Genomic DNA, 24,340 nt, shown 5'->3' with positions numbered 1-24,340 from the left:
TAGAGCACATACACATACACATACATACACATACATACACATACACATACATGCACATACACATACATACATAAGATACACACGTACACAACTTAAGCTGATATATCAATAACCACATTGAACGTCAGTTATGGAAACGCCCCAATGACAAGACTGTGTCAGCATGGATTGGACAGGATCTCATGAACTCCACCCCCAGGGATAGCTACTAGAGTGGGAAGGTCAGTTTTCTTCAGGGGTTCGGGACCAGATAGGCTCCCTCTGCTCAAGCAGATGGTCCTACACCCATGCACATACAAGCAGCACTGAATGCACTCTGGGTATTTGATGTGAGAGAGAGAGAGAGAGAGAGAGAGAGAGAGAGAGAGAGAGATATGAATTTGTCTGTAAATCTAGTTCTAGGGGAGCCAATGGCCTTTCCTGGCCTCTGAAGGCACTGCATGCAAATGATTCATAGACATATGTGCAGGCAAAACACCCATCCACATAAAATAGAAATCAATAAATATTTTAAATGACCTATCTGTCTGCTATGTAAGAAGTGAACTTTAAATATGAAAATCAAATTGGTTAGAGAAGAAATGGAAAAAGAACAAACCATATTAACAGTAATCAAAAGAACTACAGTGTCTGTTTTAATATTGGACCAAGTGTGTGGTAGGGTAAAGAAAGTCAGCAGGTAAGAAAACAGTTGACTTACTGAGAGGACATAACAGACCAGAATACACACACACTCAAACAGCACACACCTCTTCCTCCCAGCACTCTCAGGCACACAGGCAGATCTCTGTGAGTTCCAGGCTAGAACTCATGGAGATTCTCTTTAAAAACATAGAGTCTGAGAGGCCAAGATGGCTGGGAGATTCCCTATCTTCCTCAAAACTCCCTCAGCAAAGGAACCAGCGCCTGTGCTGTCCACAGCCACTGGAAACCTCACTATAATAATGCCCCTACTTAGCCTTGACACCAAGTGCCACCATGATCAAACCAGCCACACCCTACAATTACTCAGTGTCTGTGAGAGATAATGGGAACATGCCTGATGTGCCCAGCCACCCCCGGGACCCTCAGGGCCCAAGCCTGGAGTGGCTGAAGAGCATGTGAATCCTCCATGGATGGAAGAGGCCCCACCCCTGTTGCCCCCAATAAATATGTGAAAATCAAAAAGAAATATACATACATGCATGCATACATACATACATACATACATACACTGGAGATATGGTTCAGTGTTTAGGAAAATGTACTGAAGGACCTAAGTTCAGTTTCCAGCACCCACATCAGGTGGCTCATAACTGCCTGTGATCCAACACCTCAGGCATCCACAGACACATATGCACACATACGATTAGAAATATTAAAAATAAATAAAAAGAGTACAAGTGTAGCAAGAACTAGAAGGCTGGACAGCAGTGGTTGGTGCACAACTTTAATCCCAGCACTGGGGAGGCAGAGGCAGGAGGATCTCTGTGAGTTCGAGGCCAGCCTGGTCTACAGAGTGAAACCCTGTCTTGAAAAAGCAATTAAAAAAAAAAAAAAAGAAAGAAAGAACTGGAAGAAATGAATAACCCTAATTTTAGCAGAAGATTTAATACCCCCTTCTCATTAACAGATAAAACAGCTGTCAGAGGCCCAGCATGGGTAAAGATGTGGCTACCATTGCCAAATAGCTTGATAGAACCAACTTCTCTAGAAAATGTTACATATGTGAAAAATTTAATTACTAGATGAGAAAGCAACGAATTTAAAAATATTCATTCTCGCTGGGCAGTAGTGTCTTACACCCTTAATCCCAGCTCTCAGGAGGCAGAGGCAGGCAATCTCTGTGAGTTCAAGGCCAGCCTGGTCTATAGAGTGCATTCCAGGACAGCCAGGGTTACACAGAGAAACGCTGTCTCGAAAATCAGAACCAAAACCAAACAAAACAAAAAACAAAAACCATTCTCTAATTACAGTGCACTAAACTAGAAGTGAAAAAGGAAATATTTCTAGAAATTCTCCAAATATTTGGAGGCTAAGTGACACATTCCTCTAAGTAGTGGATAGTTTAAACCCATCAGGTGGAAATTAGAAACTGCTGTGTGTGTAGGTGTATGTATGTGTATATGTATACATATGTTTGTATGTGTGCATATATGTGTGTATGTGTGTGTTTGTATGAATGTGTGTGCATGTATGTGTATGAATGTTTGTATGTATTTGTGTATATATATATTTATGTATATGTATATTTATTTACTCATTCATTCATTTATTTATTTATTTATTTATTTATTTATTTATTTGAGTGGCTTACAGGCTGTGGTCTAACTCATCCAACAAAGACTGTCTAACAATGGAAAGTCCAGGAATCCAGTAGTTATTCAGTGCATGAGGCTGAATGCCTCAGTTAATCTCAGGATACACAGAATCCTGAGAAAATAGACTCTAAGCCAGGAAAGGAAGGAACTATCAAGATGGAGGCCAGCAGGCAAAGAACAAAAGCTTCCCTCTTCCATGTCCTTTATACAAGATGCCACCAGAAGCAGTAACCCTGACTTAAGGTGGATCTTCCCACCCAAAATCTGGACTAAAGGTGAGTCTTCCCACTTCAAATGATTTAAGAAAAATCAAGGCTGGAGAGATGGCTCAGTGGTTAACAGCACTGGCTGCTTTTCCAGAGGACCTGAGTTCAATTCTCAGCACCCACATGGCAGCTCACAACTGTCTGTAACTCTAGTTATGGGGATCTGATGCTCCCTTCTGGTCTCCAAGGGCACTTTTAGTGATGTGCACACCCACACACAGTATATGCATACACACACACACACACACACACACACACACACACACACACGAGAGAGAGAGAGAGAGAGAGAGAGAGAGAGAGAGAGAGAGAGAGAGAGAGAGAGCTACATAAAAAGCCATGTCTGTGGCTAGAGAGAGATAACTGTGGTTAGACGAGATTGCTCGGTGGTTGAGAGTGCATGTTACAGGCTGGAGAGATGGTTCAGCAATTGAGAACACTTGTTGAGAGAACTGGAATTTTATGCCTAACACCCACATAGTGGCTCATGGCCATCTGTAACTGCAGGGGATCTGACAACCTCTTTTGACCTCTGCAGGCACCAGGCACTCATGTGGCACACAGACATGCATGCAGATTAACATCCATACACATAAAATAAATAATAAATAAAAAAAAGAGTATCTACTATTTTTTTTCTTTTTGTTTTTTTGTTTTCCGGGACAGGGTTTCCCTGTGTAGCTTTGCGCCTTTCCTGGAACTCTCTTTGGAGACCAGGCTGGCCTCAAACTCACAGAGATCCACCTGGCTCTGCCTCCCGAGTGCTGGGATTAAAGGCGTGCGCCACCACTGCCTTTACTATTCTTGCAAAGGATCTGAGTTCAGTTCCCAACACCCACACCAGATGGCTTGCAGAGGTGGTTCACAAACCCCTGGACTCACCCTTTTCACTAAGCCATCTCTCTAGCCCCATGGTTCACTGTGATTGTGATTATCACACATACACACACACACACACACACACACACACACATACATACATGTACACATACACATATACACACAAATGCACACACACAAACACATACATATACACACATTCCTCTATAGCAAGTCTTTTCTGTACTGCCAGTACCCAAATAATGACACAGAGACTAATTATTAATTATGAAAGCTTGGCCTTAACTTAGGCTTGTTCCACTAGCGTTTACAACTTAAATTAACCCATTTATTTTAATCTACATTCAGTCACATGGCTGGTTACCACATCTCTCTGAACTGTTCATGCTGCTTTTTCCAAGTCTGGCTCAGGATCTGCCTTTCTTCTTCCCTGGGACCTCGCTGTCCCCGTAAGTCCTGCCTAACCTCTTCCTGTCTAGCTATTGGCTATTCCTCTCTTGTGTTTTGTTTTGCTTTGTTTTTCAAGACAAGAGTTCACTGTGTAGCCCTGGTTGTCCTGGAACTTGCTCTGTAGACCAGGCTGGCCTCGAACTCACAGAGATCCACCTGCCTCTGCCTCCCAAGTGCTGGGATTAAAGGTGTGCCACCACTGCCTGGCGAAGCAGCAATTTCTAAAGGACAGTCCTACCCTCTCTTGGCAAAGTTAAGCAGTTGGCTTTTTTGTGTCCTGCTTGTCCAATTTGGACAGTGTACTGTCAGCAGTTGAGGCAAGGGCAGTTTCTTGACACAAAGAAAGTGAACTCCCTGTGGAGGTTCTTTGATGCCCATCATCCTTTTTTGTAGTATATTGGTGCTGCCAGGAGCAGACATGTCTCACTGTCATGAAAAGCCTTGTGTTATTCAAACATTTTAAATGCTATATTCTGTAGGTCTTTGAAGTGTTTGAAGACCACCTACCTATCTAAAATATATTTCTCTATGACCTTGAAAACATACCTAATGTGATTACAAGTATGATTGTTATAGATGACTAATAACCTGTATTTCTTTATTATCCTAAATAGCTTTCAAGGACTAAAACTTTACATTTTAAAATGAGCTGCTGGTTGGGGATTTAGCTCAGTGGTAGAGTGCTTGCCTAGCAAGCACAAGGTCCTGGGTTCGGTCCTCAGCTCAAAAAATAAAAATAAAAATAAATAAAATAAAATAAAATGAGCTGCAAAGGTGCAATACCTTAAACAAGAATAGAAACATAAATAGTATAACAACAATAACATTAAATTTGTATTAATATATAAAAATCCATACTTGAGACTAGTGGTTGTTCAAAAGTAGACTCAACACTCCACCCTTTTATCCCATCATTTCTATAGTATATCTCCTTTTTCTTCAGAAAGAGATCCCTGAATCTAATCTCCTTTGTTCAACTTTTACCTGACCATGACCAATAACAACTTGTAACCAACACCCCTAAATGATGACAAATATCCATGGCCCACCACATGACCAAAACCACCCACCCCATCTCTTAGGAATGTGGGCATCGTGTTCTCTAGACTGCTTCCTGCTTTCTGGGGGGCGGGTGATGGCATCTTTAGGGGGACTCTGAGAAAACTGGGATAATGGCCAAGTTCTGAGACCTAGCTATATTATTTTTTCTTTAGTTTCTGTGTGGTGGGAAAGTGTAAAGCTTATCTGAAGTCCTGTCTGGATTAATCTGTGAGGCTGGACCATCTCACCTAGAAGCTTTGAAGATGTTCAGGATGCAGAACTTTGAGGAAACTGCAACAGAGGCATTCTGAGAGGCTGGATCACCAGGGCTATTTGTTTTTACTGTTATCTGGTCCTTTTTTCCCCCTGAAAACCCACAAACTTTTAGAGGTTTTATATGTGTGTGTGTGTATGTGTGTGTGTGTGTTAACACAAGTATGGAATGTGCAGTGTGCACAAGTTAGTTAAAGATGACTTTGTTCTATGATTGTGCAGGTAAATGAAAGATATCTGTTAACTTTGCAAATTTGTTTGGACTGTATAATCAAAGTGTAATAGAAATCTCTATCCATGTTATATGAAAGGATAACGTAATAATAAGTCATGGGGACTTTGTAGCCAACAAGATTTATTATGTCTTATCTAGTCTCTGAGGAGTTCCCATATCAAGGGGTCAGCTTATACACCAACGGTCTTAGTCTTTTCTGGCTTTTTCCCTCATGTCTGTAGCAAAGATCCTCAGGAAGTCTCCCTCAGTCAAGTTTGATCTCAACTAACTTTGAAGGAATCCATAGCTTTTCTTTCCTGTGGAAACAAAGCATGACATCTCCCCCAATGCAACACATTGTCTGACTTTCATTTTGAAGCCAAAACATCCCTAAAGTATATAGGTTGGTTTAAGTTAGTTACCTTCCACTGTCCAATGCCTCTCAGTAGCTGTTTTTCGCTCATCAGCATTCAAAAAATTCAAAGTCAACAAAGCACCAAATGGTATCCAATTAGTCCAGATACCCTATGTATTTCCCATTTTTATGTGTCTTTTCTTTTTTAGTTTTCTGAGACAGGGTTTCTCTGTGTAGTTTTGCGCCTGTCCTGGAACTCACTCTGTAGACCAGGCTGGCCTCGAACTCACAGAGATCCACCTGGCTCTGCCTCCTGAGTGCTGGGATTAAAGGCGTGCGCCACCACTGCCCGGCAAATTAACCCAAATATTTTAATCTACATTCAGTCACATGGCTTGTTACCTAAAACCCCAAACAACAACAACAACAACAACAACAACAACAACAACAACAAACCCAGACAACCTATCAGTTACTTGTCTGTTGCTGTGATAAAACACCCTGGCCAAAAGCAACCTATAGGAGGAGTTTATTTTGACTTGTGGCTCCAGGGGAATGAAGGTCCATCATGACAGGGAAGCAAGGCAGCACAGCAGGTATGGTGGCTGGAGAAACCCTGTCTCAAAAAACAAACAAACAAACAAACAAAACAAAAAGAAAGAAAGAAAAAAATTGACAAGCTGATTCTAAAATTTACCTGGAGGGGCTGAGGAGATGTCTTAATGGGTAAAGTTAACTACTGCTAAATCCTGATGACTGAAGTTCAATCCCAGAACCCACATTCTGGAAGGCGAGACCTGGCTCCTACACATGGTTCTTGGATCTCCACAAAGATGCTGTGGCAGTGCACTGCACCGTACACACAGGTGAATACATGGATAAATGTACAGCGTAAAGTGAGGGTGTGTCTCAACATTTCAGAACGTGTCCCGTACCGCAGAGGACCCGAGTTTGGTCCCCAGCACTCACCTTAGGCAGCTCACAACTACCTGTGACTCCAGCTCCAGAGGACCCAACACCCTTTTCTGGCCTCTAAGGGCAGTTGCACAGACATGGCATACACAGACAGAGATATATACACATACACATATTTTTAAATTAATTTCATTTAAAAATTAGAATTCATATGGGAATTAAAAGATTGGAATAGCTAAAACAGTGGTCACATTTGGAATCATGAAGACAGGAGAGAGAGAGGCTGTGGAGACAACATCTCCTAAAATCCAGGCCTGGATACTTTCCAAACACCACCTGGGCTCTGGTACCCGTCTCTGGTCCATCCCCTCACTCACACCCTTTAGAAGGATCATAATGTCATGCCTGGTCCTGTTTGAGAGTGAGGAAAAGCAAAAAAGTTGGCCAGACTGACAGGGAGTTTAGTTTATTTCTCATTCTGGAATTTTCACATTTGTTTTGACTTAACATTGTCTTCTTTATTTTGTATGTGTATGCATACAAACATATGCCTATATACATGTTTGTGCATCGTGTTCATGCAGTTCCCACAGAGGCTAGATCCCATGGAATTGGAGTTACAGATGGTCATTTGCCAGCGTGTAGGTGCTAGGACAAAATCCCTGTCCTCTGCATGAGCAGCCAGGGCTCTGCAGCACTATGCCGTCTCCCAGCCCCGAGATTTCTAACTCGTATTTAAGGTGTTGTCTTTGTCCGTTTGTGTTCTCAGCTCGCATCTTGAAGTGGTTGGGTAGGCCTTCCGTGGGCCTGAGGGAATCTCAGGGCATCCTGAAGCTGGGCTCTCTATGCTTCATTGCTGGGGAACTGCAGACACAATGCAGATGGTATCTTGCACTTATCTCTCCTCCTCCGAAGAGGCTTGGGATTTTTCTTTTCTCTTTAGTACTTGAATAAATTTTCTTTTCAAAAACTTAAAACTGCCGGGCAGTGATGGCGCACGCCTGTAATCCCAGCACTCGGGAGGGAGAGGCAGGTGGATCTCTGTGAGTTTGAGACAAGCCTGGTCTACAGAGCTAGTCCAGGACAGGCTCCAAAGCTACAAAGAAACCCTGTCTCAAAAAACCAAAACAAAAAAAAAGAAAAGAAAAGAAAAGAAAAGAAAAAAAGAGACTTAAAACTTAGTCCAGTGAGATGGCTCAGTGGGTAAAGACTCTTGCTGCTAAGAATGAAGATCTGATCCAATCCCTAGAAGCCACGCGGTAGGATAGAACTCACTCCTGTAATTGTCCCCTAACTTTGACATGCCTGTGAGACACAGGTGTGCAGGCAATAAAAAAAAACAAATATAATTTTCTTGTTTTGATTTTGTTTTTTTGTTTGTTTGTTTGTTTTGTTTTGTTTTTGAGACAGGGTTTCTCTGCATAGCCCTGGCTGTGTTGGAACTCACTATGTAGACCAGGCTGGCCTTGAACTCAGAGATCTACCTGCCTCTGCCTCTCGAGTGTTGGGATTAAAGGCCTGCGCCACCACAGCCCAGCTATAAATATATCTTTAAAGAATTAAAACTTTCCATACTTTCCTTTTTTCCTTCTCTGCAAACAATTCCTGTCTCCTGAGGGTTCAGAACTCCTGTTGGGAATGCAGAACGCAGGACGCCTCTTTTCAGAAACATGTTGTTTCAAAGACGCATCTGTTTATTTAGAAATAACATCTTATGTAAGCATCGTGGCAGATGAGCCTAAGGTGGCCAGCCATCTCTGTTTCCTGGTATTCATGTAAACCCTTTCCTTGGGTGTGGGTCAGTTTGTGACTTGCTTTAAGTCTGTGACCCTTAGAGCAAAAGCCCTTACTAACCCACGCAGAGATTCTGGAAACTGAGGGATCAGCGTAGGTTTCGGCGCTGACGGTGGACATGTTGTCACAGAGCGATGGCTGGAGTGATCAGCACTGAATGGTGGTCACATTGTGCTGTACTGCTGGCCACTTTTCTTTCTTTCTTCCTCCTTCTTCCTCCTTCTCCTCCTTCTCTTTCTCCTTCTTTCACTTTTTTTTCTGCTCCAAGAATATGTCTTGAGGGTTGGCAAGATGGCTTGGGGCTAAGGGCCCTTGGTGCCGAGTCTGGGAACCTGAATTTAATTCTGAGACCCCACATGGTGGGAGGAAAAAGGCAACTCCCGGATGTTGTTTGACCTCCGCACATATTCTACCTAGGGCACACACATGTCTGTTCTCCGTTTGTCTGTCTGTCTCTCATACATACACAAACAGAATAAATAAGTGTAATGATATTTTTTTGTTTGTTTTTTAAAAGATTTATTTATTTATTATATACACAGTGTTTTGTCTGCACATATCCCTGCAGGCCAGAAGAGGGCACCAGATCTCATTACAGATGGTTGTGAGCCACCATGTGGTTGCTGGGAATTGAACTCAGGACCTTTGGAAGAACAAGCAGTGCTCTTAACCGCTGAGCCATCTCTCCATTTTAAAATGGTATTTAAAATGGTATTTTTAAAGTCAGTTTGGAGAGATGGCTTGGTGGTTAAGTACTTACTGCCCCTGATGACTGGAGTTCAGTTCTCTCTGCCCCTGTTTGCAGCTCCAAACCACCTGAAACTCCAGAGCCAGGTGGTCTGGTGCCTCTGGCCCCCATGTGTATACACACCCAATTAAAGATGAATAAACTTTAAAGTTTAAGAATAAAGAACATATCTTGAGGCAACATTATTTCTATTACCTACAACTCCAAGACAATTCTTTTTTTTTTTTTTTTTTTAATGTGTATGAGGTGTTTTATGTTTTGGTTTTGATTTGGTTTTGGTGTGTTTGTGTGATAGGGTCTCTCTCTCTGTAGCTATGGCTAGCATGGACCTTGCTATGTAGACCAGGCTGGCCTCAAACTCACCAAAATCTTCTTGTCTCTGTCTAACATTACAGCTGTGCATTGCTACATCCAGCATGTATGAATGTTTTACACCTGTGCCTGTGGAGGACAATAGAGGGAGTCACATGCCTGAAACTGTAGTTACAAATGGCTGTGAGCAACCATGTAGGTGCTGGGAATGGAACCCACGCCCTCTGAAAGAGCAGCCAATGCTCTAAACTGCAGAGCTGTCTCTCCAGCCCCCAGCGTCTGGTGCTTTTATCACATCATTGAATGGAGCCATTCCAACTCTTGACAGTTCTTCGCCATTAGGAACAAGAATGCATGTGAATGCTGTGCTGTTCATTGACTGCTGCTGCCTTCCAAGGGCCACAGGCAGGCCGTTTTCCTTGCAAGTCATCACTGTTGCCATCCAAATCTCCCACTACAGTCCTCAGATTCAACTGGGCAACTTTGTGTATTAGAGCTCAGCTCAGAGACTGGCTTCACGCCCCATGTCCCTCCCTAGACAGAAGCCGAACATGCTGGTACCGTCCTGTAATCAATCCTGGCACTCAGGAGACTGAGGAGGAAGGATCAAAAGTTCAAGGCCAGTTGGGCATAGTGGTGCTCACCTTTAATTCCAGCACTTGGAAGGCAGAGGCAGGCAGATCTTTGTGAGTTCAAGGCCAGCCTGGTCTGCATAGCAAGTTCCAGGTCAGTCAGAGCTACATAATGAGATCCTGTCTCAAAAACAAAAGAAAGAAAGAAAGTAAAGAAAAGAAAAAATTTTCAGTGCTACCCTGGGCTACACAGGTCTCATAAAAACAACACCCAAATAAAACAGTGCTGGAGAGATGGTTCAGTGGTTAAGAGCACTGGCTGCTCTTGCAGAGGACACAGCAGCTCACAACTGTTTGTAACCCCAGTTCCAGGGGATCCAGCACCCTCTTCTGGCCTCCATTGGCATCAGGCATGTGTGAAGTACACATACATACATGTAGGCAAAATATTCACAAAATTAAAAATAAATCTAAAAAAATTACAAAACCCAATAAAACTAAAATAGCAGGAGTCAGTGACGTGCAGGTCAGTAGTACAGCCCTTACCTAGCTTGTGCCAGGCCTGGGATGATGAGGGAGGGCGAGAGGGAGGGAGAAGGAGGAACAGAAAGTAGAAATCGTGAATTTATGGACTCAGCTGCCAAAGTCTCCAAGTTCCCTGGCTTCTCTCTGGGGACTGTATGTGATCTTGGTCCAAGTCCTGGCTCCTGGGATGGGACCCAACAACTTCCCATAGCTCCTCCCTGTGGAAGCCAGAAGGATCTTATACTTGGGAGCTTGAAGTCAGGACTCCACCCTCCCTTCCCTTCTTCTTCTAACTTTTCATCATGGAAATTTCCACACACACATAAGGAACTGGAACACGGCCCTTCCCCTGTCTTGGGGGGTCTCAGGTTATGTCTCCCCTTCACCTCTTTCTCATTTCTCTTTAACCTTTTAAAAAATTATATCTCATCTATTTACTTTGTGTGAGTGTGTGCATGTGCACAGTGCTTCTCTGGCAGTCAGAGGACAATGCGGCTTGTGGGGATCAAACTCAGTTGTTCAGGCTTGAGGTCGAGCACCTTTGCACACTGAGCCAAGACCTGCCACTCTTAAGCTGTTTAAAGTAACTTCAGTGTCACTGTAAACACAGAAGTGCAATAAGTAATTGTTTAAAATCTAAACCTAATGACCTTACTTCTTTGCTTAAATCCCAGAGGACAGGCTTCTCACCTTGCTCTGGTCACTAGTCCTGGTCCTGACTGCCTCTTCTCCCCACACTCACCAGCCTTGAGTCATTCTTGCCTGGATCCCTGTTTCCCTGGCTTCTCTTCACACTCCCCTCTGGCCGTGTACATTACTAATTCAAGTGTTTGCCTCCCCCCATCCTCCAGTCCCAGTGGGAGGCCAGCCTAGAGAACTGAGCATTAAGATCTGAGTTCTGTTTTAAAAATATCCCCCTGGCTGCTAAGTGGAGGATGAGCCGGGGATGGGGTGGGGTGGGGTAAGCAGGAAGATAGTCCTCTGAGATAAGGAATAAATGGTAGCAGTGGGCTATCTGAGCAGGCCACAAAGTAAGCGTTCACAGACATGAGCTGTTAGCAGAGTGGCGATATAAAGATGCTTCGCGTGCCTTACTCTGAATGACCCCCAAAGCTGGCTGGTTACGGGACAAGAGCAGGGTCACCCTGTTGAGGTGTTGTGGGTTCCCAGAACTAACTCCAGGATGCCTGGGAGAGGGGAGGAGTTTCAGGCGCACATGACGTCACTCCCTCAAGCACATGCTGGCCCCAAGTGGGGACCAGACCCTCCAGCACCTGCAAGAATGAGTATTCCAGTAGGAGCATCCAGGGGCGCCTTTCAGGGTCAGGGTCAGCTGGAGTGACTGTGGTTCTAAGTGGCCGAGGCGGGTACAGCCGCTGGCCGGATGCAGTGAGAAGCTCGGCCGCCAGGGGGCACCAGGGGACCTCCGCCACCTCGACCAGGGCCGACCCCGGTGCAACCGGCCCCAGGAGTCCCCTTTGTCTCAGCGCGTGTTCTGGTCGCCTGGAAGATGAAACCTCTTCTCTCCGGCCACCGCATTGCTCCCAGCAACCTCAGTGCACAAAGCTGATGTACAGGCCGTCCGTGAATCTCGGCTTGCCACTTGCATGGTGGGTGACCTTGATGGCAACTTGGCCTGTATATTGCTTCCTTGTTGTAAACCGACTCTCACTTCGATCCACTTCTCCCCACACCCCGAAAGGATCTGGGCTCCCAATCTTTGAGAACAGGCTTTGAAACGCGACCGACGTGGGTCCAGGGTGGTGGCACACGTCTTTAATCCCAGCACTTGGGAGGCAGAGGCAGGTACAGAGTTCCCGGCCAGCCTGGTCTAGAGTTCCCGGACAGCTAGAGCTACACAGAGAGATCCTATCTCGAATAAAAAAAAAAAAAGAAAAAGAAAAAGAAAAAAAGAAAAGAAAAAAATTCCATCAGCCACGAGGGGGAGCCCACCTCATCCTACAGAGGCTGAGCAGAGGGCATGCTCAAAGACCTTGCTTGGCTACAGTAAGAGTGTTCCTAATGGCAGGTAGTTCCTCAGATCCGCGAATGTTGTGAACGGGCCTGGAGCCCAGATCGGCGAGGCAGCCAAACCAGAGGCTGGAACCAGCCACCTTCCCAGCCATGGCTGGAGCCAACAGCAATGATTAACCATGCACTTGGGTCAGGTGTGTCTACTGGAAAGAGAGAAGGGCCAACTATCATATCAGTACAGTACTGCTTGAAGTGGGTGGGGCAGCAGGGCAGGGCCGACTTTAATACTAGATAAGGTGGGTTAGAAGCCACAAGAGCTGTGTGGTAATTCTGATCCCTTCGCCTCACCCTGTATAGTTCTGCCAATGACCCAGGGGTTTACTTTGTCCTTTGTTACAGGCCACCTGCTATCCCTTTTGTATGAGGCAGAATTGAGAATCTAGGCCATCGTGGCTGCCATGTGGCTCATATGCTCTTGCTACATCGGGCATGTGGGTAGAGAAAGGCCAAGGATCAGCTTGGTAAACAGGGCAGGGGAAGAAAGAATTGGGACTCTAGGACCAGAGTCAGGGCTGGGGTATGGCTCAGCAGGAATGTTTCCCTCCCATACAAAAGGGCCTGGGTTCCATCCCCAGCACTGCCAAGAAACAAGATCCAGACCAGAACACAGGCAGGCTTTATCCTGCCTGACCCCTAATGAATGAGATGCTACTGAGCCTCAGTGCCCCCTAAACTGGGGGTTGGGATGCTGATCTGCTGGGGTGAGTGCTCAATATGTTCCATGCATTCACAGGAGGACAGTGGCTGGGCTGTGACTGCTGCTCATGGCAAGGACCTGGAATCCAGAACTGTCCTGTAGAGGAGGCTCTGAGCTTCTGACTGGGAACAAGAGACTAAACCTCACTTATCCTTGGACCCACTACCCCACCTCTGTGGCTGAGCAGGGTAGCTAATGTTCCGGCAGGGCGTGTAAAGGCCAAGCTGGCTCTTCTGTGGACTGTGTTGGACTCAGCTCTCTCATACCTGGGTTGGGCTCCAAGAGGCTCCTGAGAGGTCAAGGAGCCAACTGCCAACACCCAGGAACAACAGCTCAGGACTTGGCTGGAACCTCTGCTGAGCACTTGGACATCAGAGGGAGCCCAAAGCAGTGGCCTCAACACAGTAGCCCTCCAGGGACTCGTCATACTACAAGTTTACAAAAGCAGCCCCCAGGCATCACAAAGGCTGCACTAGGAGACCCAGGGCAGGACACACAGATCCACACAAGCCAGATGGAGAGCGGTCAGTGCTTTTAATTCTGGTCAAGATTTCACACATGGAGGGCCAGGTCCCCTCGACCCTGGCCACTCTTGCATATGTGATCGTTTAAAAAAATAACTATGAAAAGGCAGCTCTCTCCTGATAGTGGAGTTGATCTGACAGCAATCAAATGTGTCTACGCCTGTGACACAGCTCTGAAATTGCACCGAAAGGATCTGGAAGCACTTGGTTTGTCGCCATGGAAGAGGCCGGCCTCCTGGGGCCCTCACATCTCCGAGTCAGCGTACATGCCGTTGATCAGGTAGTCCACCTGCGTGTAGTCCTTCTTCTTGTAGCTCTCAAAGGCTTGCAGGGCGAACATCACCAGAACTGCAATGAACAGGGTCACCCCAAGTGCGAGCACCGCCAAAAGTAACATTTTGTTCACCAAGGATGGGGTCAGGGGCTCGGTGGTGACCACTAGGTACTGGCCTTGGGTGCTGAGCTGACATGAGTCTGTGGTTGGCACCTTAGGGTCCCCGGAGCTCCTGGGTGTCGGCCCAGCAGAGGCAGTACTGGCTGTGGCTTTGGTCTCCACCTGCTCTGTTGTCAAGGGTGTGCCCGGCCCACCCGGCCCCTGGGTAGGTAATGCAGGGCTTGGCTGTGTGGTGGGGGATGTGGCTTCCACTTCAGGGGTCGGGCTGGTAGGAGGCACTGGCACTGTGCTGGCAGTTGGCTCCTTGGTTTGTGTCTGGGTGGTGGTCACTACTGTAGAGGACACTGAAGTCACAGGGCGGGTGGTGGTGGGCTCCAGGGTGCTATTTACAGGGCTAGGAGTTGATCCACCTGTGCTAGACACCAGCTGTCCTGTGGTCACTTGGATGGTGGTACCTGGTGTTGGGGCACCTGAGGTGGGTGTGGGGTTCATAGTGGATGTGTTAGTAGGTGTGCTTTTGGTAGGGCTCAGAGCCCTTGTGGGACCGCTTGTGTTTATGGTGCCTGCAGCAATAGTCATGGTGTGTGGGGCCACTGTTGCCCCTGTGGCTGTTCCTGGTGATGTCCTGGCATTTGTACTTGGCACTTCTGCACGAGGTGTGCTGAGAGAGGAAAGCCCAGCAGAGGTGATGGGTAGAGTCTGCCCCACAGACGAGGGGCCTGGCGATGTAGGTGGTACAGGAGTCCTGGAGGTCACACTGTCCGTAGTGCCCTCTCTGGGTGTTGGAGCGCTCATGTTAGCCCAGTGTGTTGTCATCTCTGCTGTCACATTGGTAGAGTTCAGGCTGGCTGCCCAGGTCCCTGTGGTCGATGTGACAGAAGCAGGCGGCATGGTGGCGGTTCTCTCGGTGGATTTATTATCAGCTCTTGGATCTGTGGCCCTAGGCATCCTTTGCTTTACCACCTTAGGCCACATCTTGGTTGTGACTAAGTGTCCTTAAAATCAGAAGGGGAAAAAGAGATAGAGTACTTTGAACCACATGGAGGGATCATAGGCTCTTACCTTAGCTAACTGTGGCCCTTGTGTCGGTTGGCACATACTCCCCAACAAGAGCCCTGGGTGTTGATGGAAGTGACATGTGAATCCAGTATCTTCTCTTCTCCCCTCCACAGCTGACAACAGCTGCCCACAGCCCATGACACCTTGAATTAAGGATTCCTTGGCCCATTCTGAGGCTCCAGCCTGTGGAGGCTTCAGAACTTTTTAAATGTGCATTTGTGTATTTGCCATGGGTGTCGGGGTCCCCTGAAACTGAAATTTCAGACAGGTGTGAGCTGCCATGTCACTGCTGGGAATTGAACTCGGGTCTTCTGGAAGAAGGAAGAGTGCAGTCCAGCTTCAGAACTTTGTAACTGGATCTAATCCCTAAACATCAGGTCAGAAGGCTCACATTATGTGATTTCCAATGAAAACAAGGCAAACCTCAGCCCCTGTACACACCCTCCAAGATTTGTACAGAAAAGTGGCAGCAGACATTCAAATTCTCAGTAGCCTCGCCTTAAGGATAGGCTTGTCTGAAGGAATTCTTGGGGATATGCAGAGCCCAGCAGGGCAGGAGCACACTCAATACTGATATGCCAACCAATGAACTCTAGAAGACAGGGCAACTCTGCAGGTCTCTGCTGCTTGGTCACACTGGGGCCCCCACCTGTGCTCCTCTCTATCCCAGACCTGACTGACAGCCCAGTCCTGTAGCTGGAAAGGTAGGGATTTGGAGTTGCCTCTCTTCTGGGCTCAGGCACCTGTGGGCCTTCCTGGTGGTCACACACTCACTTACGCGGCTCCTCAGACACCATATGGCTTCTAGATAAGAGCACGGAGGAAATCCAAAGCAGCACCAGGGCTGTCCACATCTTGCTGGTGAGCTGGAAGCAGGGCTGGTGGTCTCTGAGACTCTCAGCCGGCCAGCCCTTCAGGCTATCAACAGTTGCCTTCTGCTTGGCCCAGGGATCTGGGGTAAAGAAGGTAAGTTGGTCAGAGGCCTTTGCTCAGCAGCACACAGCCTTCCCAGAGGTCCAGGGCTTAGACCAGGGGCCAGGGACCAGGAAGAACCAACTCAGCAGCCATGAGGGAAAGGCCAACCTGCCTGTGTCTTGCTTCCCATTGCCTAAAGCCCTTGACCCAATTCCACTGGGTCTCAGCTTCTGATGAGTCCCACTTTCTTTCCCTAACAGCTAGAGTTGGGGCAGGAGAAAGCCAAGCCTTGCCAACAGGGTGAAAACTCTTCTTCCCTGGTACTGGGTGAGTCTTATTCGTTTGTTCTGAGGGAAGGTGGGGGTGGTGAGAAGAGACAGTGGTGTCCTCAGAGAAAAGCTGAATTGGAGGTTTCGCAGAGAATCCAGGCTCAGCTCTGAGCTGAGGCAAGGCAGCTGGGCCACGGTGATGAAGGCATTTAGATGGTCCTTGGAATACTTTCATCTACTGATACCCTAAAGATGCCAGCAGGTACAGGCTGTTCCCTGGGCCCCAGCCCTGGGTTGGAAGTCTGCTGGTGAGTTCAAGGAGAAAAGATGTGACAGGTACTTCTAGGGGCTAGTTAGGGCCTAGCTCCCGAAACATACTCCAGGTCTTAGTACCCCCTGCTGCCCACTCACTACAAATCTGGGACAGGGGTGGGCCAACCTTTTCTAGAAAGGGCCAGGGAGCCAATATTTTAGACAGGGAATCATGCAGGCCATATCTCAGCTACTTATTTAGTCCAGTGAAGAGGCAACCATGGATGGCAATGATTGTGTCCCACGAAAACTTTATCCACACAGCTCCCAAGCTTAGTTTGCCAACTGTGGCTCCAGAGCCTCCCTCCACCTCAGGGTAGCTGATTCAGCTAAGGCAGGGAGGTGCTGACTCGAGGGCTTTCTGTTGACTCTACAAACCCACCACCCCAGGGCCTTTTCTAGGTTCCCTGTCTGGTCCCCAAACAGGCAGGGCCTGGGATACTCACCAGAGGCAGCTGCTCAGTGCCGACTGGGAGGCCAGGCTGATGTCCTCCTTGGGTAGCTGTGGGCTTGGCATTCTGTACCTGCCATATTAAGTCTGGCTTTGCAGGTGAGAGCGGCTGGGCAGGGCACTCCCAGGCCATGGCATTGGCTGAGGCACATGTAGGACAGAGGCAGATGCTCCTCTGCAGTGTCAGACACACCTAGGGTTGAAAGAGAGCCCACACTGCTGAGGAAGAACAGGGACAAACATCCAGTGAGGAGGCCCCAGAAGGAGCAGCACTCAACAGCTCGGTGCTGGGAAAGGACATGTATCAGGGCCATCAATGTCACAACTTCTGAGGAAGCAATTCTGACACAAGAAGTTGTCTTTGTTGGCAGGTGTTTCAGGACAGGGTTTCTCTGTGTAGCCCTGGCTGTCCTGGAACTTGCTCTGTAGACCAGGCTGTCCTTGAACTCAGAGATCTACCTGCCTCTGCCTCCCGGGTGCTGGGATTAAAGGCATGCGCCACCACTACCACCTGGCTGAAGAACTTTTTTTTAAAGGAGGAACTGGATAGAAGTCCAAAGATGGGAAGGCTTGGTGGCACAGGCCTGTAATCCTAGTAGTTGGCAGGTATAATCAGGAAGAGCAAGAGTTCATGGCCAGCCTTGGCTATATGGTGGCTTCCAGGTTTCCTCATTATCCATGAGGCTGGGAGATGGCTTACTACACAGGACAGGCACTAGGACCTGGGTTCAGATCCCTAGCACTCGTGCAAAAGCTAGCTGCACATGGTGGCATGCACCTGTAACCCCAGGTTTGTGGGGAGCAGAGACAGATGGGTCCCAAGGCTTTGAGTGAGGGTGGCTGAAACAGCAAACCTGAGGTTCAGAGAGACCCTGCCTACATAAAACCAGTGGCGAGGCAACAAGGAAGGCATCTTAGTGTCCACCTCTGGTCTCCACACACACCTCGTGGGCGAGCACAACAGTACATGCATAACACACACACACACACACACACACACACACACACCCTACCCCAACACATACCAAACCCCGCCCCATGACAGCTCCACAGATAATTTTTACAGGAGCACAACTGCGGAATGGTTCTGTCAATATGTGCCATTCATGGATAAACTACTTCACGGTTGTTAAATCTGAAGATATCAATGTGTATTTATGGTCACAGCAGCATTAAGTGAATGTTAACAATGACCATCTTGAGAACTGGATTTGAGTTATCTTTTTTTTTTTTTTTTAATTTTATAGCATGGATCCCTTTGGGAAACATTCATGAAAGGCACCAATGAAAGAAACAGCTGATTTTCTTTCAACTGACAGGCAGTGCAGCATAGAGCAGTTGTTGACAAGTTCACATAGAGATTTTTTTTGGGGGGGGGGTCATAGAGATTTTGTTTGTTTATTTGAAGACAAGGTTTCTCTATGTAATAGTCCTGGCTGTCCTGGAACGCTCTTTGTAGACCAGGCTGTCCTGGAACTCACTGAGATCTACCTGTCTCTGCCTCCCAAGTGCTGGGATTAAAGGCGTGCGCCACCACTGCCTGGCCAAGGAGATTTTTTTAAACATTTAGTTTCTTGCTTATGTGCTTGATTATGAGTGTGTGTGCAGATGCACACATGTCTGCAGGGGCTAACAGAGGGCACTGGATCCCCTGGGGCTGGGGTTACGGGCGTTTGTGAGCGCCTGACAAGAATGCTTGGGACTGAGCTCTGCAAGAGCAGCAGGGATTTGTAAATAGTGACTCATCTTTCAAGTTCCCTTACGTGGAGGGCTGTTTTCTCTGTCTGTCTGTCTGTCTGTCTGTCTGGTTTTGTTTTGGTTTGTTTTTTTTGGGGGGGGGGCATTTCAAGACAGGGTTTCTCTGTATAGCCTTGGCTGTCCTGGAGCTCACTCTGTAGACCAGGTCCATCTAGAATGCACAGCTCCACCTGCCTCTGCCTTCCCAGTGCTGGCATTAAAAACCACCTGGCAGGAATTTTTTTTTTTTTAATTAAAACAAAACAAGTAATTATATGTATGTGGCTGGGTGCACGTGTACTACAGAGGCACGTGTGGAGGTTCAAGGATGACCTGCAGGAAATCTGTTCTCTCCTTCCACCACATGGGCTGCAGAGACCGAACTCGGATGGGCAAGCCTGGTGGCCAGCACCTTTACTCCTTGAGCATCTTGCTAGCCCTGATTTATCCATCAGGAAACTCATTTTCTAGGGGCAACTGGCACTCAGTGGAACCCAGGACACTGGGTCGCCATGGAAGGGCACTAAGTAGACAGGCCTCTCACTTAGGAGCTGCTGTAGCTGACTTTTAAGGTTCCTTTTTTTTTTTAACCTCACCTATTCATGTATATCTCTGTGTGTATGTGCATGTGAGAGCAGGTGCCCCCAGAGGCCAGAGGCATCAGATTACCCTGGAGCTGGAGTTACAAGCAACTGTGGTCTAAACATAAGTGCTATGGCCCAAACTCAGGTCCTCTGTAAGAGAAGTACAGGCTTTTGTGTTGTGAGCCATGTTGTTGAGACAGGTCTCACACTGTAACCTAGGCTGACTCGGAACTCACTATGTAGCTCAAGCTGGCCCCCAACTTGTAGCAATCCTCCTGCACAGTCTCCCAAATGCTGGGATTGTAAGTGTGAGCTATTAGGCCTAGCTTTCACTGATGAACATACAATGTACACTCAGGAGCTCCTCACCTTTCAGAGGACAGGTGTCAACATAGGGTGATGCCTGGAGACTAGAGAAGCAGCTTCTCACCTTCCAGAGGATAGGTGTTAGCAGTTGGCAAGCCCTGGCATCACCACAAACCTGCTATCCAAAACAAAGGTGCAGAAAGAAACACACACACCTGTACACACAATGCCACTTGTACAGACCTGTTCTTGCACATGGCTAGCCATAAGCATGCAAGCAAGTAGCCACATGTGTGGGAAGTCACACAGGCAGTGCATGCATGCATACATACATAAGTGTACATACACACACACACACACACACACACACACACACACACACAAGACTATCTCTAAAACACTCTGACAAGTTTCTTGGAAAACTTTTGCTGTGTACCACTCCTAGTCACTCACTCCTGGCCAGTGGGTGGATCTAGAAGTCTCTCCCATAGAAACAGGAATGAGCCACTAAGAAGAGGCAAGAACGCTCTTGTTGGTACTGTGACTTCATCTCTCTGGCATGGTCCTGCCTCCACTCTTTGAAAGAATAGTCTCAATGTCAAGGTCACATGTAGAGCTAGGCATGGTGACACATGCCCATAATTCCAGCTCTGGGGAGGCAGAGGCAAGTTTGAGGCCACCCCTGCTACAGAGTAAGATCCTGGGTCAACAAAATAACATCCCAGAAGGGGAGCTACACTAACCTTTACAAACTGAGCAGAAGAGAACATCTGTGTAATCAGAAATAAGTTTCAATCAAGCACTTTAGGGAGCCTTAAGTCAGAGTTTGCACCTCAGTATCCTCATCATCTGTATAAGGACCCAGACATGGCTGTATACACCTGGAACCCCAGTATTCCAGAAACAAAGACAGGAGTATGGCCAAAAGTTCTAGGTTATCTGATCTATAATAACAATTTCCAAGCCAGAGATTCATAGTGAGAACACATCTATTTTTGTTTGCTTTTTTGAGACTAGGTCTCACTGTGTAGGCCTGGTTGGCCTGGAACAAGGCCAACCTATGTGAACTAAGCTGGCCTTGAACTCACAAAGATCTGTCTGCCTTTGCCTCCCAAATGCTGAGAATAAAGGCATATGTCACTAGGAATAGTCTGAGACCTTGCTGGAAAGATGGCTCAGAGCAATGGGTGTTCTTCCACAAGACCAGGGTTAGATTCTCAGTACCAACCTGGTTGGTTCACAACCATCTGTAACTGAATTCAACACCCTCTTCTGGCCACTACAGGAATTGCATGAACATAGTGCACAGACATCCATGGAGGCAAAACACCCATACATACACATATATATTTGTTTGTTGGTTGGTTTTGAGACAGGGTTTCTCTGTGTAACAGTCCTAGAACTAGTCCTGTAGACCAGTCTGGCCTCAAACTCACAGAGATCCACCTGCTTCTGCCTCCTGAGTGCTGGAATTAAAGGCATTCTCCATCACTGCTTGGCAAAAATATTTTTAAATATTTTCTAAAAGTGCTCTTAATCCCGAGTCACCTCTCCAGCCACCTACCATATATTATGTTATGTTATGTTATGTTATATTATATTACATATTTTGAGACAAGGTCTCTTGATGAACCCACTGGAACTTGTCAAGTAGACTGGACTGACCAACCAGATAGCTCCCCATCTCTTTCAACCTAGTGCTGAGGTTATAGGCCTACACTGTCTAATGACAGTCTGTTAACTCTAGTCCCAGAGGATCTGACAGCCTTTTCTGATCCGGAAGGGTAATACATGAATGTGGTGCACAGACATGCATGCAGATGAAACACCCATACACATAAATAAAGGAAAAAATAATAAAAGTTTTAAGTCAGAGACTAGACAGACAGTGCTGAGAGTTCCCCCCTCTGTGGAATCAGCCCCCCCACGGGATCTGCAAGGCATAAGCAGCAGGGCACCTTTTGCCAGCTCACACAAGAAGGCCAGTATCTAATGTTCCAAATTCCCATTTGCCACATGGGCACATACTTTAGACCACAGGGCAATGTCTATATACACAGACTTTAAGTCTGTATTTCCTGGACTGTTCCTACCAGAGTTCAGCCAGGCGACGTGTCTGAGTCCTCAGGTGTCAACTTCATCCCTTTTCTAGACTGTGCCCTTAAGATGCCTCCCAATTTCTCTAGTGTTGGATATCGTGCATTCTCAATCTTGCCTTGACTTTTATTTAACTCCTTTGTGGTCTTAGATGTATGGATCGTTATTACACGTCACTTAAAACTAGACCTCGATTTGGTGAACTCTTTTTTCTAACATACACAGATCAATCAGAAGTCCAGACTTGGCAATGACCATTAGTAATCCTTATCAGCAGGCCCCGTATCTACTGCAAGCTGGGGAAGTTACACATACACAGCAACAGAAATTGAGAAAGCTAGTACTAGACAAACTACAGCCACCTAATCCTGACACATCACCTGGTTGGACATTGCCCTATGATCTAAAGGATGTGTTCATGTGACAGATATGAGCCCATGATCCTGGAACATTAGATATTATCTTAATTACTTAATTTACACTGCTTAGCTCAAGATTTCTGGGAGTTCAGGTCTCACCACTAAAATGCCAAACGTCTCTTATTTTTACTTTTTTTTTTTTTTTTTTTTTGGTTTCTTTCGAAGCAGAGTTTCTCTTTGTAACAGTCCTGGCTATCCTGGATCTCACCTTATAGACCAGGCTGGCCTCGAACTCACTGACATCCACCAGCCTCGGTCTCCCAAGTGCTGGGATTAAAGGCGTGCGTCACCACCGCCTGACTTGCCAAAAGTCTCTTGTTTTAAAGCTTGTCATGCCAGCATTTTGATAATTCGCTGTCCATTAGTCAGGTCTAACTTATAAATGGAAAACTTGTAATTATTATTATTATTATTTTGGAGCTGAGGATCGAACCCTGAGTCTTGCACTTGCTAGGTAAGCGCTCTACCACTGAGCTAAATCCCCAACCCCAGAAAACTTGTATTTTAAACACTCTGCTCGTTGGTTTTATTGAAAATTTAGAGCTGCTTCCTAGGGATGGAGGCGTAAGTAATCAAGTTCTTCCAGTCGGACTCCTAAGCACCAGGCAGACCGTTAAGCGCACAAGCTAGCGGACACAAGGGAAGGCAGGCACAAATGAGCAGGGAGGGAAACAGGATGAAATTTTCTCATTCGCAGGCAGAAAGGATTTGGGGGACAGACCTTAGTCACCCAAAGGGTCAACTATTTCTGAGACCAACATTTTCTAGGGTACTGCCTGACTGATGCAGGACTCGCCTACTCTCAAGTGTCCATAGTGCTCGCAAACTGCCCAGCTCTGGGTTCTCGCAGGTCGGCGATCGCCGTCAGCCCACCTCCTCCTCCTCCTGCGCATCCATGCTCCTCCAAGGGCTCGGCCCGTTCCTCCCTTCTCCTCCTCGCTTCCATTCCTCACCGCCTAGCACACCGCGTCCCCATTCATCCCTCCTCCGCCCCGCACCTCGCTGTCCATCCCCAACCGGTTTATGAGGCCTTCACGACAGTGCCCTGGATGGCAGCGCGGGTCGCTTACCCGGGCGCGGCAGGCCTGTGGCCCTCGCACCGCAGCGCAGCCACTTCAGCGATTCAGCCCCGCGCGGGGACGTGGACCGCAGCGACACCCAGTTCGCTCAGCTCGCGGGTGAGCGCTGGGCCCCACCCGGACCGCCCCGGAAAGACGTCACGAAGGCGGGACCAATAGGCCGTCGCTGTGCACGCGCGGCCGAAGGCGATGGGCGTGGTTTGAACAGGCCACGCCTGCTTCGGGAGCTGGCCTCCAACCTGGTCCTGCCCCAGCCGGAAAGAGCTATTTGGAGCCGGTCTAGCGGAAGTGGACGGTCCTGGGACTTCTAGGCTGTGTCTATGTGCACGTCTTTTTCCAGAAGCTTGGGAGAGGGGCCCGGGCCAGGCGACCGCAGATGTACTACTTGTCTGGGTGGGCGGCTCTCGAAGGCTTCGTGAGGGACTTTGGGCGGTTCCTTTGGCCCGGCTCCTGAACTTCCCTGCCTCTCTGCCATTCAACCCCTTATGGCCGCTATTCCAGTCCCTACTCACAGGCTTTGCGCTCACTGCACCTGCCAGTTTCTGGCTAAGCACTTCACCTGAAGGGCAGGCATTACACTTACTTAATTCTGCAAGAGGACCTTGATAGACAAAACTACTAACAGACCTTCGCTTCTATTTTCCAGGTCAAGAAACAGACTCACAAAGGGCTTTGGAATTTTACACGTGGCATGACAGTGGGACGAAATGGAAAGCCTGTGGAACTTGCTTTTAATTTGAACCACATTGGGGCTAGAGAGATAGCTCAGCAGTTAAGAGCACTGCTGCTCTTGCAGACGACCCCATTTGATTCCCAGCACCCACACAGTGGCTCACAACCACATTAAACGACAGTTCC

General features: G+C 47.3%; 1 protein-coding gene and 1 pseudogene across 1 annotated transcript; one reads left to right on the top strand and one right to left on the bottom strand.

Annotated features, from left to right (window-relative positions):
- Positions 1 to 851: 851 nt before the first annotated feature.
- On the top strand, positions 852 to 1,104 carry LOC118582546 (annotated as a pseudogene).
- A 12,747-nt stretch (positions 1,105 to 13,851) lies between these two features.
- Positions 13,852 to 23,601, bottom strand: C1H11orf24 (chromosome 1 C11orf24 homolog). The gene is made up of 4 exons (XM_036190351.1): positions 23,474 to 23,601; positions 17,256 to 17,453; positions 16,092 to 16,265; positions 13,852 to 15,249 (listed from the first exon to the last, which is right to left on the bottom strand). The coding sequence occupies exons 3-4, from the start codon at positions 16,165 to 16,167 to the stop codon at positions 14,105 to 14,107; spliced, it is 1,221 nt and encodes a 406-aa protein (XP_036046244.1). The 5' UTR covers positions 16,168 to 16,265; positions 17,256 to 17,453; positions 23,474 to 23,601; the 3' UTR covers positions 13,852 to 14,104.
- Between the last annotated feature and the right edge of the window lie 739 nt (positions 23,602 to 24,340).

Source organism: Onychomys torridus, chromosome 1, assembly GCF_903995425.1.
Source record: "Onychomys torridus chromosome 1, mOncTor1.1, whole genome shotgun sequence".
Classification (NCBI taxonomy): Eukaryota; Metazoa; Chordata; class Mammalia; order Rodentia; family Cricetidae; genus Onychomys; species Onychomys torridus.
The sequence above is the reverse complement of the archived record's forward strand: the minus strand, read 5'-3'. Positions and strand labels throughout refer to the sequence as shown.